The 17,347-nt window shown below is 52.7% G+C and overlaps 1 protein-coding gene across 2 annotated transcripts in view; it reads left to right on the top strand.

Moving 5' to 3' along the window:
• Nucleotides 1-10,702: 10,702 nt before the first annotated feature.
• The window catches only part of ADAMTS2 (ADAM metallopeptidase with thrombospondin type 1 motif 2), a 258,412-nt gene continuing 251,767 nt past the window's right edge, over nucleotides 10,703-17,347 (top strand). For both annotated transcript variants that reach the window (XR_014055962.1, XM_081497756.1), the window contains exons 1-2: nucleotides 10,703-10,959; nucleotides 11,980-12,374. Coding sequence is in view for 1 of the 2 variants with exons in the window: in XM_081497756.1 (XP_081353882.1) it covers nucleotides 10,848-10,959; nucleotides 11,980-12,374 (507 nt within the window). In the remaining variant the exon portion in view is untranslated. The remainder of the gene's footprint in view (nucleotides 10,960-11,979; nucleotides 12,375-17,347) is intronic.

Here is a 17,347-nt window from a genome sequence, read left to right on the forward strand (position 1 = left end):
GAGCCAAATGGTCCCTCACTGTCTGCTGCTCCCAGAGCTAAGTCTCTGTTTGCCCAGCTCCACCCTGGCTCTGCAATTCTCTGGGCTCTCCCGTGGCCCAAGAGGATTCAGGAGAGTAGGGCCTCGGCCCCTCAGCCCAGAGCTGAGTCATCCCTGGAGCCACCAGTCCCTGTGACACTGTTGGCTGTGCACCTTATTGTCTCACAGGTTAGAGTCAGTGAAAACCACACCTGAGCTCAAAATCTCTATTGTCAACACCCAGTGGAGGGGAAGGCTTTACTCTGCTATTAAAAAGATCCAAGTGTCTCAGTCAGCCTGAGGTGTAACAAGATGGCTGATAATGTGATCTGTCTGCTCCACAATTGAAGATAACATTATGGCCAGCAGTGACCTGTCTGGGCTCAGTCTGGGAGCCTGTGTGGACAGGGAGTTCTGGCATATGCTGGAGGAGGGGCTCCTGAGCAGGTCAGGAGGAGGACAAACACCACAGCCCAACCCTATGTGGAAGATGGAAGGGAAGACCCTCTGGGAAGCTGGTGCCCAGCCCTTGGTACAGGGCTTGAATTTACCCAGAGGTTTGGGCAGGGCAATTTGGCTCAATAATGGTGGAGAAAATCTGAGGCCCTCTGCTGTGAGGGGGACCTTGGCTGCCTGGGCAAGCAGGCCGGTGGCTCCTACCGTCACCACAACCTCTAGGTAAGCTGGCACATTCTGTTTACAGCCCTCATGCCCAGGGCAGGCCATGACACGGCAGAGCCCACAGGCCTGCCACGGCTGGGGATTAGCTGCAGAGTGGAGGGTTGCTAAGGAATCTGGGGCTCAGCTGAGCACCTGGCTGCTGCAGCCACTCAGCGCAGAGATGGGAGTCGCCGTGGGGGAACTGTGCTGCCCGGCTCATTTGATTTTCTCTTTCCCCTTTTCAGAAATGCAATTAGGGAGGCCAAGGCACTGCATGGGCTCTGGAGCGAGTGTCTGGGTGTCTGGGTCTGGGGTGTTTTGGGGTTGTGCTCATCCGTGGCATGGTGTGTGTGCGCATGTGTGCACACATGCATGTGTGTGCACAGGTGCAAATGAACACTTCACCTTCTATCTCCTGGAACAGTCATCCCCAGACCTTGAAATGACAGCTCTTGGCACTCCCCAACCCCTGCACCCCATGTACCCTCCACTCCTGCTCCCAGGAGCAGCCTGTGCTTTCAGATTCATCTTTGTGGGGCTGTGTATTCTCAGCTAGGGAGGATAATCTCCTAGTGGGTAGCAGGGGGCCAATGGTGCCATGTGGGGACCACAAGAAGGAGCATACTGGAAAGTTCCAGCCACCAGAGGACCTCATGGAGGTCCTGAGTGAGCACAGCAGAGAAGCCAGGAAGGAAAAGCAGATGCAAAGGCAGTTTGCTGCAGGAGAGCAGCCCCCGTAGCCGGCAGGTGCCTCCCAGGCTGCACCAGGGCCACCCGAAGGCAGAAGCACTTGCTCTAGCTTCCCTATCCACAGAGAGCAGCGGTGGGCCCTGCGGGGTAGGTGGAGGCCTTGCTGCCTCTGGGCGGAGCCGGCCGGGAAGCCTTCTGGTGGAAGCCAGCCCTCTGGGTGGGGGCCAGGAAGGTCAGAAAAGCATCTAGATGCTGCGCTACCCCTCAGACCCAGCTCGGCTCTCCATATGGCCTGCCATGCCCAGTGTGGTCAGATGTGCTTTTTTTTCCCAGGAGAAGCCAGAGGGGCATATTTTAATGGAGCATCTTTTGATTCTTAAAAAGTTTTAGCAAAGAGTTTGAGTTAACAAACAAAACTCTGTGGGCTGCTAGTTGGGAGCCCCTCATGCATCAGTTATGTTACTTGACTCCACTGCTTTAGGCAAAAAGTAGGAATTGGTAGAAAGGATGCTCAGGTTCACATTCCAGAAGGCTTCACAGGAGCACCCGGAGAAGTTCACCTTGTGGGTGATGAGTGCTCTGGTTCTGAAGCAGGTCCTGAGGTCTGGTCTGGCTCTGGCCCCAGGTGTTATCATCTCTAAGGCTCAACTTCTTCAGCTGAAAGTGGTAAGGTTGCAATTTCACCTGAAGGGATGTTGTAAGGATAAAGGGAGGTGTTCACTTAAGAGCTCTGCTAATTCACCAACAGAGCTGCGAGCTTGCAGGAAATACTGTGATTGACAAAACACAGCCTGGCACAAGAGGTGCTTCCCAAGGGCACACTGACCACAGTGTCTTCACTGGGAAGAGGAAACTGTGGGCCTCAGGTTGGCCAGTCATACTTGACCAGGGCACGGGGGATGGCCATGGAGCACTGATGTGTGAGACCCTTTTCCTGAGAAGCGAGTCAGGAAGCTCTGGTTCAGTGTCCTGGTGAGTGCTCCCAGCTCCCAGAGCTTTTCGAGATGAACACAATCTTGCTTCATTCTCCTACTTAAATCTTCCATTTAGAACAAAGTGCAGCCTGCAAGCTGAGAGCTGCAAGGCCCTCCCTCATCTATGGTCCCCTGGTTGCCTCTCTCACTTCATCTCTTCCTTCTTTTACCACCCTCTGGCTTCACTGCTCTTCTTTCCCTGGAGCAGTAAAATCTTTTCTGCTCAGGGCCTTTGCATGTGCTGGTCTCTCTATTTGAGATGCTCATTGCTAGACTGCCCATTAGGATTCCTGGTGGCTCAGATGGTAGAGAATTTGCCTGCAATGCAGGGTTTGATCCCTGGGTTGGGAAGATCTCCAGAAAAGGGATGGCTACCACTCTAGTATTCTTGCCTGGAGAATTCTATGGACAGAGGAGTCTGGTGGGCTTCAGTCCATTGGGTCACAGAGAGTCGCACACAGCTAAGTGACTAACACTTTTTTTCCCCCAACACTTAGACTGGTAACTTCTCTCTGACCAGCTTTTAACTTCCCCTCCTCTTCCTCTCCTTTGTCGCATGTGTTCTGTATTATGAGCCTCTGTTTATTTTCTTCATAGCATCTATCTTTGAAATTTATCTTATTTTTTAAAATTCACCCTGCAAATATTTACTGAGTGCACACTATGTTCCAGTCTGTTTTGTCAATCACAGTGTTTCCTGCAGTTCTTCAGCAAGGTTCCTTATTAGGCCACATTCAACCCTGGCATGCCAGCCACCCATCTCCTGCAGAACAGCCAGGGTGGAGTTCTAAGGTCAGTGAAGATATCAAAAAAGCACACAGTGAAAATACTCTGGAAAATTTCCAATGAATAAAGTTTTGCATCTATAGGCCCATGCTGAACTATGTACAACTGGGTACAGGGAGTGATGGAGAACAAAACCAGCTAAAGTATGGACAGCTTCATATGTGTTAAATCATTTAATTCTCCAAGCCATTCTGTGAAGTACATGATACGACTCTGCCCCTCATAAAGTTTAAGAAACTGAGGTGTGCGGAAGTTAAGTAAGTTTCTCAAGGTCACATGAGTGGAGAGTGACTGACTGACAGAGCCCTAGCAGCCCGTCTCTGGTCTGCTCTGGGGAGTAGAGATTGTGTATGCTGGGGGACCATCATGTAATCCCCCTCTCAGCAAGCCTCAGCGAGCAAAGCCTCCACTGCCCAGGATGGCAACCCTGTCAGGGTAGGGAGGGAACATTCTCATTAAGCGATCTCATTATCCCAAAGTAACACATGTGATTTCAGCTTCCAGTATGTGTTGGGGGCTCTTACATTCATTCTGCTTTGAAAATGGGGATGAGCCAGGCCCCGAGCTCTTCCTGGCCCCGGGCCCCAGCCTTGCAGATGAGGAAATGGGTAGTGGAGAGACTGGGCAGCATGTGTGGCCACGGTGTGCAAGCTGTCAGAGATGCCGCACTGACTTTCAGGACAGAGAGTCACGAGAGTTAGCGGTTCAATTTCAGGTGTCCACTACCCAACTGAAATGATGCTGAGGGTACTGCCACCATGTCCGAGACAGGTGGCTAGGCCTGGCCTTGACAGAGTCTCAGGGAAGAGAGGTAAATTCCTCCTCCTAATGAGAGGGAGATGGAGAGCTGACTGCTTTGCTGTAGGGGTAAGGAAAGAGAAAAGCAAAGGAATTCCAGAAAAACATCTGCTTCTGCTTTGATGACTATGCTAATAAAGCCTTTGACTTGTATGGTCACAGCAAACTGTGGAAAATTCTTCAAGGGATGGGAATATATCAGACCACCTTACCTGCCTCCTGAGAAACCTGTATGCAGGTCAAGAAGGAACAGCTAGAACTGGACATGGAACAATGGACTGGTTCAAAATTAGGAAAGGATATGTCAAGGCTGTATATTGTCACCCTGCTTATTTAACTTATTTGCAAAGCACATCATGCGAAAAGTCAGGATGGATGAAGCTCAAGCTGGAATCAAGATTGCCAGGAGAAATATCAATAACCTCAGATATGCAGATGACACCACCCTAATGGCAGAAAGTGAAGAGGAACTAAAGAGCCTCTTGATGAAAGTGAAAGAGGAGAGTGAAAAAGCTGGCTTAAATTTTCAACATCAAAAAACTAAGATCACGGCATTCACTCCCATCACTTCATGGCAAAAAAAAAACAAAAACAAAAACCAACAGTGACAGACTTTCTTTTTTGGGCTCCAAAATCACTGCAGACAGTGACTGCAGCCATGGAATTAAAAGATGCCTGGAAGAAAAGCTATGATAAACCTAGACAGCGTATTAAAAAGTGGAGACATTCATTACTTTGCTGACAAAGGTCTGTATAATCAAAGCTATGGTTTTTCCAGTAGTCACGTATGGATAAGAGAATTGCACCATAAAGAAAGCTGAGCACTGAAGAACTGGTGCTTTTGATCTGTGGTGCTGAATAAGACTCTTGAGAATCCCTTGGACAAGGAGATGAAACAAATCAATCTTAAAGGAAATCAACCCTAAATATTCATTGGAAGGGCTGATGCTGAAGCTGAAGCTCCAATACTTTGGCCAGCTGATGTGAAGAGCCAACTCGTTGGAAAAGACCCTGATACTGGGAAAGATTGAAGGCAGGAGGAGAAGGGAACAACAGAGGATGCGATGGTTGGATGGCATCACCAACTCAATGGACGTCAATGTGAGCAAACTCAGGGAGATAGGGAAGGACAGGGAACCCTGGCTTGCTGCAGTCCATGGGGTCACAAAGAGCCTGACACAGCTGAGCAACTGAACAACAACAAAAGGAAAGAGATGGGGCTCAGATACCCCTGGTGCCCATTGGAAGAAGAGATGCCAGGTTTGAGCCCAGGAGGGTGGGGGTGGGTGCAGATGGGGGCTGTGCAAAGCTGACGCTCTGGGACACATTGATGAAGATGCCTAGGGGTTGCCACATTTGGGTGGAAGGACCTGTCTGGGTGGTCTGTGCATAGACTCTTGAACACACGAGCAAGGCTGAGGACATAGCTGAGGAGGAGTCCTGTGTATGGAGACAAAATGGCATCCATTGGGACCGGCCGTGAGGAGTGGCCAGAGGCTTTGGGGACATGTGAAGGGTCCTCTTGTGAGGTGCTGCTTGGAGCCAGATTTTCAGAGAGCCTGCAAGGGGCTATTTATTTCATCCAAAACAAAAACTTCAAAACATTGCACTAAAGACACGGGTCTATCTCTTTTTTGGAATGAGCAGAAGATGGGGACACTATTTTGCAGGGGGCAGAAGTGACTGTTCCTCCATAAACTCCACACTGGAGTGGACTTTGTGTCGAGTCTCAGCATTTCTGCAGAGGAGGGACCATCTGGAGCTGCTGGGAAGGAGATTGTCAAGAAAAACCCATCCTACTAGTGATGGGGACCTTGGTGGGGTACAAGCCTCCTGACACCCCTGGAGGAGTGGAGGGTCTCGAGGGAGTCCCCAAAGGCTGTAGTGATGGTCAAAGGCCCTCAACCCCATGTCCAGAATTTCTTCTCACTGAGTCTCAGCCTTGGGATTCCATGGTTAGTGCTACTGCCAGACCCAGCTAGAAGCTTTGGCCTCTTCGAGGCCCACATCCGAGATGGTGCGAACCCTGCTGGGGTGGGCAGGACTGGAAGGAACTTGACACGAAGGGAAGGCAATCACAGGAGAACAAGGCTCCGAAGGCCAGGGTCCCAGGTTTGCCAAGGCATTGGCCAGGGCCACCCGCTGACATTCCCTGGATTGTCCAGGGAAGAAATGTCCAGGGAAGTTTACAAAGCATTTGAACACAAAATGCTGCAATGTAATAGGATTGTACAGTTCACAGTTACATACAGGATTTATATGTAAAGAAATTAATTCTCCAGTCTCTAGAGAGGATGTCATCTGGGAATGGTGAATTCCAGTGAAGAACATCCTCTTTCACCAGACAAGGGAGAGCCTGGGATCTGCCATGCTCTTATTTGGACATAAAGGCAAACAAAGTGCTGGGGGGACATTGGAGCTAACCCCTAACATGTTTCTGCCCCCGATGGTTAATCCAGGCTTGTCCCAGTAATACCACTGCCCCTTGTCAGCAGCTGGTTCAGCAATTGCCATATGACCCAGTCTGGAGCCCACATATCAGAGGGGAGTCAGCTGGTCCATCTGGGAGAGATGAGGACACCTGCATGTGGTTTGGTCATCTTGCTACCTGGTTGAGCTCTGGAGCCGTCATACCCGTAGACCTCCTACATTTCCTTATGGCCTAAGTGGGCTGTGAAACTTGTGTCCAGGGGCATCTTAAGGGGCCCAGAGGCATTTCTCAGATGAGAAGCTTGGAACAAATGTGGCTCTTGGCCTGTGTGAGAGGCCAGACACAGGTCTAGACCCTGATTCCAGGAGACCCAGAACATCACTACTTGCCACACCCCGCATCACTTTGAAAAGTCTTGGGACTCACTGCCTCTCTGCGAGGTGGAGCACACATGGGCAGTCAGAGGTGGGCACTGAACTTTCTCCTTCCCCAGGTCTTTATTGCATAGATTGAGCCCGAGCCTCCAGCTTGTGTGTCCAATGTAAAAGTATTGACCAAGCCTAGATCCCGAAGCCTCCAAACCTCAAGCACTTCGCTTTTCACTTCTAGGCAGAACTGACTGTAATGGAGGTGGGACTCCTCTGTGTAGAACATGGCAATGAAAAAAAATGTTACCTGGACACCGCCTACATCTCCTCTTTTGCCTAACACAGATCCCTGTCAGTGTACGTGTTGGGGGGGATGCTCAAGAAACTGCAAGAACCACACCCCTAAAGGCCACTCGGCTTGCATGTTCTGTTTAATAGCATTCCCCTGACATATTGCTTACCAAGGCTGCTCCCTGCCAGAACTCTGCCTGTGCGTCTGACGGGGCCATTGCACCTGCTGTTTGCCAATAGCAGAGGAGGGTAGAACTGCTGTCTTCAGAGGCCCTTTGACAAGGTCACCAAGTCGTCACGGCTTGTTATGCTCAGCATATGGGTCCCCAGAGGACTAGAAGAGTCCAGATCTTGCCCCACAACCCCTGGGATCTTGCCTGTCGGGATACAGGAGAAGGAACTCTCACGACGTCCATCTGCTTGTAGCCTGCAGTGCAGGCAGGGCCTGCCAAGGATGGTGACCTCGGCAAAGGGCAGAAGCACTTCTGGTTTCTGTGTGGCCACAAGGGGACAGAAATGGCTCTGATGAAGTCTGTCCTGGCACATGTAACCCAGAAGTCAGAGGTGGGCTGAGAGCCTTGCTTCTCTTCTTCAGGACAAGGGGACACTGCTCCCACCAGCTGGGGCTGGCACAGGGCAAGAAGCTCCTTGCTTAACGTCCCTACTCCAAGGCAGGCGCTGTGACTTGTGATACCCAAAATGACCAGAAAAAGTCCCCATTTCTTTCTGTACCTCATGTTGTTGGGAAGATTTTAAAGGGATTGGAGGGCTCAAGCTCACTCTGAGCTGTTGTCATGGTTTGTCTACATCATGGGGTTGTTATAGATCAGGGTCGCAATTCCAGTTCTTCAGGGATCAGACTGGACACAGTTGTGAGCAAAAAGCAGGTATAGGACAGCAGGGAGTGGTGGGGACGGTCAGGTAGGAGAGTGCAAGCCAGACCTAAGGACACTCAAGTTCGGCTAAAGTCAAACACACAGGACATACACTTAATACATGTTCTAACTGGACTGGATCTAGACTATAACGCAGAATTCAGTGAAGAACCACTGTGCACTCCTCTGTTCCACTTTCACCCAGAGGAGAAGAGGGGAACAGAAGGAGAGGCAACTACCTCAGTTGTGGCAGCATTTTCCAGAACAGGAAAGACCTGAGCCATGGAGGTTTGAAGAAGTAGGAGTGACTCTTTTCTTTTTCTGAGCTGAGGACAAGTGATCAGAAAGCTGGGATGAGTCCACAAGAGCTCAAGAATTCATCCATGAATTTTGATGCGTCTGTGCTTGGTTCTTCCACTCAGCCTAGAGAGGTGTCATTGTGGGGACTAAAGGATGGGTTGGTTAAGGGTAGTGGTCTGCCTTCCACTCATGAGGAGTCTCTGTCTGGGTGGAGCCCCAAGAAGCTTGGGGTGATGTGGGAAGGAATAGTTGCCAGGAGTGACTCAGGAGTGTCAGAGAGGCAAAGCTGCTTGCCAAAAAGGTATTCTAGAGCTGATTTTCCAAAGTGCGCAAGATAATTTAGCTACGTGGACCTGTTAGAAAATATCAGCTCGCAAGGTGAAAGAGTCGTTCATTTTCAATTCTCCTTTCATTCTTCTGATCTCATCAAAGGAAAGGGCTTTGCTTCTGCTAGTCTGTCTTACCACTTTTTCAACACTTGTTAATCATCTTCAGCCTCAATGCCTTTTGCAGGCAATAGTATTTAGAGTTTGATAACAGCTTTTTGTTTTATATATTTATTTTTGGCAGTTATCTTTGATTTATGGTAAGATTTTGGCTTTCCCATGGACAGTAGTGATTTAAAGTATCCTTTAAAAACTCAAGCACAGGATTAAGTACAGTATAAAGAAATAATGGTGGTGGTGGAAGGATTATGGTAATGACCATAAACCTGTCAGGGAAGTGAGTGAGGTGATAGAACATCACCCTCATCAAGTAGGTGATGCTGCTGCTTGGGTCTCATTCATCTTTTCAGGAGAATGAAGGCACAAAAACCACAGGGGAAATGAGTGGAAGAGAGTCATGGGTTCCAAGACAGCACCTAGCTGAACCCAATTCTGGGCTGCTTGACTTCCTCAGCCTTCAGGTTTTGACCCATGCCACTTCTTATGGGAAGTCCTCCAGGATACCCGGCTCTTTTCTCATACATTGATCTCCATCCACTTAACTCTGGAAGCATCAGAGGTCAAAAAAGCGGACAACTTTTGGGGGTAAGGGAAGGACACCTACAGTAAACTGCAGAGCATTTGCTTCATTTATTGCTGATAAGTAGAAATGCAGGCCCAGCGTGGTCACACTTTCCAATTTCTCAAGAGAAGTCAAAAGTTTAAATTTTTAGGTGAAATGTCACCGTTTTAAACACTGACAACAAATGTTCACCATCCCTGGGGGCTGGATGCTGTGTTGGGCACCCTCGGTGACACAGAGAGAAGCTTCCATGTGAAGATGACCGTCAAGCTGCAGTGCCCAGTCACCCAGGTCCTGGAGATGATGGAACTGAGGATATGAAATCACAGCTAAAGCAAGTTGCCTGTCATGTGTTTTCCCCATAAGACTGGGCCCTTCTGGTGGGCAGGGAGGGATCTGAGTCATCAGGCCCTGCCTGGCCAAGCCAACCCCAAAGCCCTGGCCACTCAGGCTGGGGGCAGGGTGAATAAGAAACTCCAAAGGGACATGTATCTACCCTTCAGGGAATTGAGGCAGGGGTCACATAGCAGAGGTGTTCCCATAGACACATGTTTGGAAGTGGGTTCCTGGGCAGGACCCGGGGAGAAGGTCACTGTGCTGGGGGACAGTAGACATGGTAAGATGGTGACTCCAGGCAGCGAAAGGATGAGGAGGGAGTCCAGCTGGGGATGGGCTTTGACAGCAAACTGGCTCCAGGCTGGAGAGGGACGCCTTGGATGCTGAGTTGGAAAAGGTGAGCAGAGTGTAGAGAGGCTATTTCGGGCAGAGCCTGGGTGAGTGCAAAGACCAGACTTGCAGAATCCCATGTAGGATTCAGGACAGGTGAGGGAGTTAACCTGACTGAGCTCTAGCGGCAGAGCCCTGGTCTACGTGGGGAAGACTGTGCTCACAGGCTGCAGTGGAGGGTTGGGGAGGGAGAGGACAGGGTGTGTGTGGGGGGACCTTAAGGCAAAGAGGAACTGGGGACTGAGGGAACCTTGCCTCTCTCTGGAAGCGTAAAAGTTATCTTTGGGGAGGCTCCTGTGGTGCACACCCCCTCCTGGAAAACTCTTCCAGTCCCTGGGGTCTCCCTCCAAAGGCCTGGCTCAGCCGCCTGGTAATCAGGCCTCTCCGCCCACCTCTTGCGCCCCGAGACTGACGGCTGGGACACGGGGGCCCCGAATCCTCTTTGGGCGGGGAATTTGCTCCTTTGAGGTGGCGCGCCACGAGTGCGCTGGGCGCGCCGAAGGTGGCCGGCCGCGGGGCTCCCCCGACCCGGCCCGCGGCGCTTCTCTGCCGCCGCCTCGGGGTGTCTCTGCTTCGCTAGGGAACCGCGGCTGCGACGGCGCGAGGAGGGGAGAGGGCGGCGGCGGCGGCGGCGGCCGCGCCAAGAAGCGCCGGGTCACCGCAGGCTGAGGCGCCCGCCGTCCCCGCCCTCCCCCTCGCTCGCCTTCTCCTCCCTCCCGCCTCCCTCGCTCGCGCTCCTTCCCTCTCCCCGCCTCCCCTCCGCGCTCCCCCGCCCTCCCCTCCGCGCCTCGCCTCCTCCGCCCCGCGCCCTGCGGTGCTGCAGCTGCGGGCGGCTCCAGCTGCCCCAGATGTGGGCTGGGCGGCGCGCGGGGAACTTTCGCGCCGGCTCCGAGTGCGGGGCCCCGGCTGTGGTCCGGCTGCCATGGATCCGCCGGCGGGAGCCGCCGGCCGCCTGCTCTGCCCCGCGCTGTTGCTGCTCCTGCTGCTGCCGCTGCCCGCGGACGCCCGGCTCGCCGCCGCCGCCGACCCCCCAGGTAGGTGCGGCCGAGTCCCTCCGCCTCGCGACCCCAGTCGGCCGGGCTCCGCCCCGTGCGCCCCACCGCCCCCTCCCCAGGCGTCGTCCGGCTCGACTTGGGCAAACTCCGCGCGCCCCGCCCGGGGCCAAGTTGGCCAACTTCGGGGCCGGGTTGGTCGGGCAGGGGGCGCCCTGCGGCGCACCCGGGAATCTCGGGCCGGGGGGAGCCCCGGAGCGCTAGCGGCTCGCGGGACGCCGAGCATGGAGACAGAGGGCCGGGAAAGCCCGGCGGCGGCGAGCGCAGCATCAGCACCAGCGGGTCCGGGGGAGCCAGGGCGAGGCGGCGCCCCGGCTCGCGTCTGGAGACGCTCGGGAGCAGTCGGGTGCACAGCGCGCCGCCTTGGGCCTTGAGGATTGGTTGGGGCGCCCCGGAGGGGATCCTCGAAGATCTGAGGGACCCTGCTCCACCCCTCCCTATTCTCGGGCACGCGGGGAAGGCGGCCGGCAACGGGCTAACCTGGAGCTGTACGCGGAGGACAGGCCGCCAGTGCTGGGGGCAGCCGAGTCCTCGCAGCTCCGGAGGCGAGCGGTGAGGGCAGTCGCGCGGCGGGGACTGCTAAGAGGTGGAAGCGCACGGGTAGGGAACCAACCGGGAATGGCTTCAGAGCAGCCCCGTGTCCTGCCAAGGACGGAAGGTTCAAGGGGCGGGGGACTGTCTGACCCGGCCAGCCCCTGGGGAACTGTGAGGAGCTGAGGAACCCCAACTTGGAACGGGGCAGGGGGCAGAGCTCTTGGTTGGGAGGGTCTCAGAGGGGTCGACCGGAGGTCGGAGGGGCGCCAGCGTGGTAGCCCCGTTAACGCCCCCCCCCCCCCCCCCCGGTTGGAAGAAGGCCGGGGAGGTGCAGGCTAGTTTCTGGGGGATGCCTAGTGGAACGCCCTTCCCTTCGCAGTGGGGCGGGGTTTGGGAGGATGCTGTGCTCGATGGCGGGGCCCCGGGGCTTCCCGGTCTCGGCTGGTCTAACGCCCCTTCCCTTTGCAGGCGGGCCCCAGGGGCACGGAGCCGAGCGCATCCTGGCGGTGCCGGTGCGCACTGACGCCCAGGGCCGCTTGGTGTCCCACGTGGTGTCGGCGGCGACGGCCCAGGCTGGGGTACGGACCCGCAGAGACGCCCCTGCCCAGATCCCGGGGCTCTCTGGAGGCAACGAGGAGGACCCCGGTGGCCGCCTCTTCTACAATGTTACGGTCTTTGGCCGAGACCTGCACCTGCGGCTGCGGCCCAATGCCCGCCTCGTGGCTCCCGGGGCTACGGTGGAGTGGCAGGGAGAATCGGGTGCCACCCGCGTGGAGCCCCTGCTTGGGACCTGCCTCTACGTCGGAGACGTTGCGGGCCTGGCTGAAGCCTCCTCCGTGGCGCTCAGCAATTGCGACGGGCTGGTGAGTACGCGCTTCTCTCCTTTCTGTCTGTCCACTGCTCTCACGTGGGCTTTGAAAGCCGGTTATCTGGGAGTGCGCTGGGAGGGCAAGGCCTGTACTGAGGACCTTCTCTGCACCCCTTGTGCTTAGGGACCACCGAAGGGGTTGGCTGGAAGGCAAGTTGTTTTGATTGGACCGAGAGGGTGATTTATGTAGGGGGAGGGCCATATTTCCAAAGTATTTAGCAAGTAGCCAACTGTGGTCCCCCTTAAGCCTACAGGAACTGGTTTTCCCCTTGCATTCAGGTGTGTGTATATCTTGGTGAGTGCATGCATCTGCACATGTGTTTCGGCATGGGTGCTAGTATCTAAGTACATGTGCACTTGTGTGAACATGTGACTGTGTCATTGTGTCTAGTGCATGTGTGTATCCACAGGTTTTTGCTCATTTGTATGTCAGTGTCTGTTCAGTGTGTTGCTGTGCATTGTCGCATGTGTGATATGTGTGTGGGGCACATATGCAGGTGGGTGGTTTTCTCATTTCTGTGTGTGCAGTGGTGCCAGCCTGGCGAACGGGCAGTGGTGCTGAAATGCCCAGTTATCCCTCTGGCCCCTGGCTGATTTTTTATGCTGTGGTTTCCTGTTGGATTTCAGCTGGTTATTTGAAAAGTTAGTTTTCTCTCTCTATTTTGAGCCAAGGGGAGCATTTGGAAATGTAGTCTCTGGTGCCCCCGGGCAGACCCTGAAGGACAGGAGAGGCTGGGTAGTCGGACCCTTCTGGGACTGGCTGGGCTGCTCAGTGTGACCAGAGCTCTGGGAAGTTCTCCTGCTTCCAGGAGCCTAGAGGGACCATGGCTTTGCATAAGAGATCCTCGGAGGAAGCCTGGATCAATGCTCAGGGAGGAGGCTGACATTGGTAGTGCTCTGTCTGGCCACCCCGGGGCCTGGCACGTGGCAGAAGCCACTGCAGCTTTCTATTTTGGATTGGCTGTGTGGTGGTCAGGCTGGCTGTGCTGGCCAGACATCTGAAGCTGCCCACCATGGGTTCCGCTCTAATTACTACTCAGGGGACTCCTGCTCGGAGCAAGTGGCCTCTCTCCCAGCCCTGGTGGCCCCCAAGCCCCCATCCTCAGGCTTGCCCTGCGAGTTGCAGAGCCAGCAATTACACAGAACTCCACAACCGGTGGTGTTCTTTTTATGGACACACAGGAAATGTCACTTGTTGCTTCGGAAAATCACTGCCTTTGGCTGGATTTAGTTAGAACCCAGACATATTGCAAACAACTGTGAATGTCCTTGGAATAGCTGGGTTAACATGGTGCAGCCCTTTATATCCTTGTTGCCTCTGAGGATGTCCCAGACTTCATAAGTGTGTCTTATTTTACGCTGGAGGTGAATTTCCTAAATAAAAGGAAATTGGTGTTGGGGGCTTGGAATGGGGTGGTGGTGGCCTGAGCTGGGGTGGGGGAGTTGACATAGAAGTGGTCTGTTGTTAGTCGCTCAGTTGTGTCCGACTCTTTGTGACCCCATGGACTGTAGTCTGCCAGGCTCCTCTGTCCATGGGATTTCCCCGGCAAAAATACTGGAGTGGGTTGCCATTTCCTCAGTCTGTTGTTGAGCAACTCCTGTGTGCTGAGTAATTCTTGATGGGAAGCATTTCAGAGAGGCTCTGATCATGTATCATTCATTCATCTGTTCATTCCGTGATTTGTTTTTTCAGCTAGTACCTCCAAGCATGGTTGTCTGCTGTGCTGATCAGAGATGTAGCTGGCCTGGTGCCTGCCCCCACGCCCCCCAGGGCACCATGCTCAGCTAGTGGTCTTGGGCCCACTCTGGTCAGGGCTTGGAAAGCATGCTCCTGGGGGCTCTTTGAGCATGAGTTGCCAGGGGGCAAAGGCCCAGAGGGAAGAGCATATGCAGAGAAGTACCAGGTGTGTATTGGCTTGGTCAGAACAGGCACAGTGACATGTCACGTGTACGGGACACGCACCAGCAGAATTGCAAGATGCAACTGGAGAAAAGACGGGGCTGAGAGAGGGGCTGGGGTCTGCCAGTGTGGCCTTTAATGCGGTCAGTGAGAATGGCATTGAGACAGTGGGGCAGCATCATTAGTTCTTCTTTCCTTTTCCTTCTTTCTTTTTGGTGTGTGAATGTCCTGATTTGATACCACTTAATTCCTTAACCATTTAAGTCCCTCTTTGCATCACTGATGGGCCGATTGCGAAGCGCCTAGGGTTTAAACATCATGTTTCTGGTCCACAGCAGCCCTGTAGTGGGAGGGATTCTCATTCCTCATTTACAAATGGGCAGCTGAGGCTCTGGGAGATTGCATGGCTTGCCCAAGGCCACACTGTCTGTGGTGGTAGGAGTTTGGCCTGGTTCTGTCCAGCCCCTTCTGCCATGGTGCTTCCAAGTCTGGGCAAGTAGAAGACCTTGATATATGGCAGTAGAACTATAATCCCAAGCCATTCCCTCTTACATTAGTCCTACATGCATCTCATCATCTCAGCAGCTGTGCTGCACAGTACCCCTTCCTCTGAGCCCTGCTCTTCATTCATAGATAGTGAAACACACAGAAGCAGGTGTGTCAGGGTGCAGTGTATGTGGAGATCCTCAGGGATCTTGTTACAATTCAGATTCTGAGTCAGCATGTCTAGGGTGGGGTTCAAGGTTCTGCATTTCTAATGAACTACCAGGCTGATGCTCCTGGGCTTCAGGACTGCCCTTTGAGGAGCAAAGTATTTCACCCTATTTTCTGCAAAGGAGTTCTACAGGATCACACCACAAGTTTCTCTGAGCAAATGTGGTTCAGTGGACAACTGGCGTGGGAAATGCTGCAACTTGCTTTCAACCTGGGAGATTCAGGGAGGCCCATTGGGATCTCTGAGAAGCTCTGTAATAAAGAAACCTCTTGAACTTCGTGTAATGTAGCACTTCCCATGCAGATGCTTCTTTGCAGGAACCCCAGGAATGTGCATTCCTGGAAGACAAGTGGAGAAACCATGAAGCAGGGTCACAGCAGGCAGCTGGTGGCTTACAGCTTAGGTTGAGATGCTTAGGTGTTTAGGTGGGACGAGCCTCTCCCAAGAGCCATAGGTCTTTTCAGGCCTGTTGTCCTGCTTCTGGCCTGGGACACACATCTGCTCATCTACTTGCTTGGTCCTGAGTTTTTCTCTGCCTTAAAGGCAGGCAGTAGTAGCTCTGTTTCCTGTGGGCAGCAGTCTTCTTTTCTGTTTAGCATGAGGGGATTCTTATGGTCAGGATCCTTTTAGTCATGAGTGAAGGAAACACAAGTCAAATTATTTAAACAGAAATGGAAACTTAATGGCTCACACGATGTTCGGCCTTTAGGCCTGGCTGGATCCAGGTGCTCCTCCCAAGTTGTCTCCCTGCCTCCGCCTTCTTATGTGTTGGCTTTGTTCTCAGGTGGAGTCCTTCTGTGGTAAGTCAAGGGCCCCAGTGGTGCTGGCTGATACTCTTTTTCTGATAATTCTGGCTGACTCCTGGGCAGCACTCTATTCAGGCTGGGGTCAGATGCTCCCATGAGAATCAGAACATGAGGTTTGTAGAACCCCATGGATGAACAGTGCAAGGGGTGCTTGTCCCTGGGATGACATGAGGTGAGGACCTGGGCCTGCCAAGCTGAAAATTCTAGCTGAGTCAGGTAGAGGTGTAGATTCAAGAACTGCCACATGCTTCATGTTGTTCAGTCACTCAATCGTGTCCGACTCTTTGTGACCCCATGGACTGCAGCACGCCAGGCTTTCCTGTCCTTCACCATCTCCCGGAGCTTGCTCAAACTCACGTCCATCAAGTTGGTGCTGCCATCCAACCATCTCATCTTCTGTCGTCCCCTCCTCCACCTGCCTTCAATCTTTCCCAGCATCAGGGACTTTTCCAATGAGTCGGCTTTTGACATCAGCTGGCCAAAGTATTGGAGCTTCAGCTTCAGCATCGGTCCTTCCAATGAACACCCAGGGCTGATCTCCTTTAGGATAGACTGGTTGGATCTCCTTGCAGACCAAGGGACTCTCAGGAGTTTTCTCCAGTACCACAGTTCAAAAGCATCAATTCTTTGGTGCTCAGCCTTCTTTATGGTGCAACTCTCACATCCATACACGACCACTGGAAAAGCCATGTGCTTCTTAAGACATACCATACATTTTATTTACAGAGAGGTTGGTGGATGTAGCTTCCAGGTTCTCTTATAGCCACTAGATAGATATTGTTCATCATATTCTTGGGGGAAGGTTAACATTTGCCTTTTCACAATGTGTGAGAAAATGATGCTTAACAAAGGATACTTATATATCTCACTGCTATGGAAGAATTCTCTAGTGCCTCTCAGGCCACATGATGTGTAATTTCACATCATTCTTACATGCTCGTTAAAGACCCATGAGAAGCCTGTTGACAAAAAAATAATAACAGAACGTCAGTTTACTGTGCCCATGTTACGTGTCAGGCTTTCTGTTGAGCACCTTATGCTATATCACCTTGATTAATCCTCACAACACCCTATAGTGTGTGACTGATATTATTCCCATTTAACAGATGAATTAACTGAGATAGCTTGCTTCAAGCTTTGCAGGTCTGTGTTTAAATACACATCTGTTTGGTTCTAAGACTATGCTCACTACATGTTATTGCCTTTATTGCGTTCCAAAATAAAATAAAATAAAGAAATGAATTTCTTTAAAACATTTCCTACCTTTTCTAGTCAACTCCTGGAGACTTTCTTGGTCAGCAGCATTGACTGTTGTCAGTGTCAGTGAGTGGGAGTTGGGGTAGGTCTGGTGGCCAAGTGGCTTGGTGACTTGTGACTGACATGCTCTGGGCTGCAGCTCCTTTCAGGTGGCTTGAGTCCTTATGGGAAGGTAATGGCAGTGGAGACTCCAGTAGGATGGAAGCACCCTGCCACACCTCTGTCTCCTGCATGCATTGCTGCTCAGGATGTGAGAGTTGGACTATAAAAAAAGCTGAGCGCCAAAGAAT

The sequence above is a fragment of the Giraffa tippelskirchi genome, chromosome 6 (genome assembly GCF_054371585.1).
Source record: "Giraffa tippelskirchi isolate mGirTip1 chromosome 6, T2T-mGirTip1v1.2.pri, whole genome shotgun sequence".
NCBI lineage: Eukaryota > Metazoa > Chordata > Mammalia > Artiodactyla > Giraffidae > Giraffa > Giraffa tippelskirchi.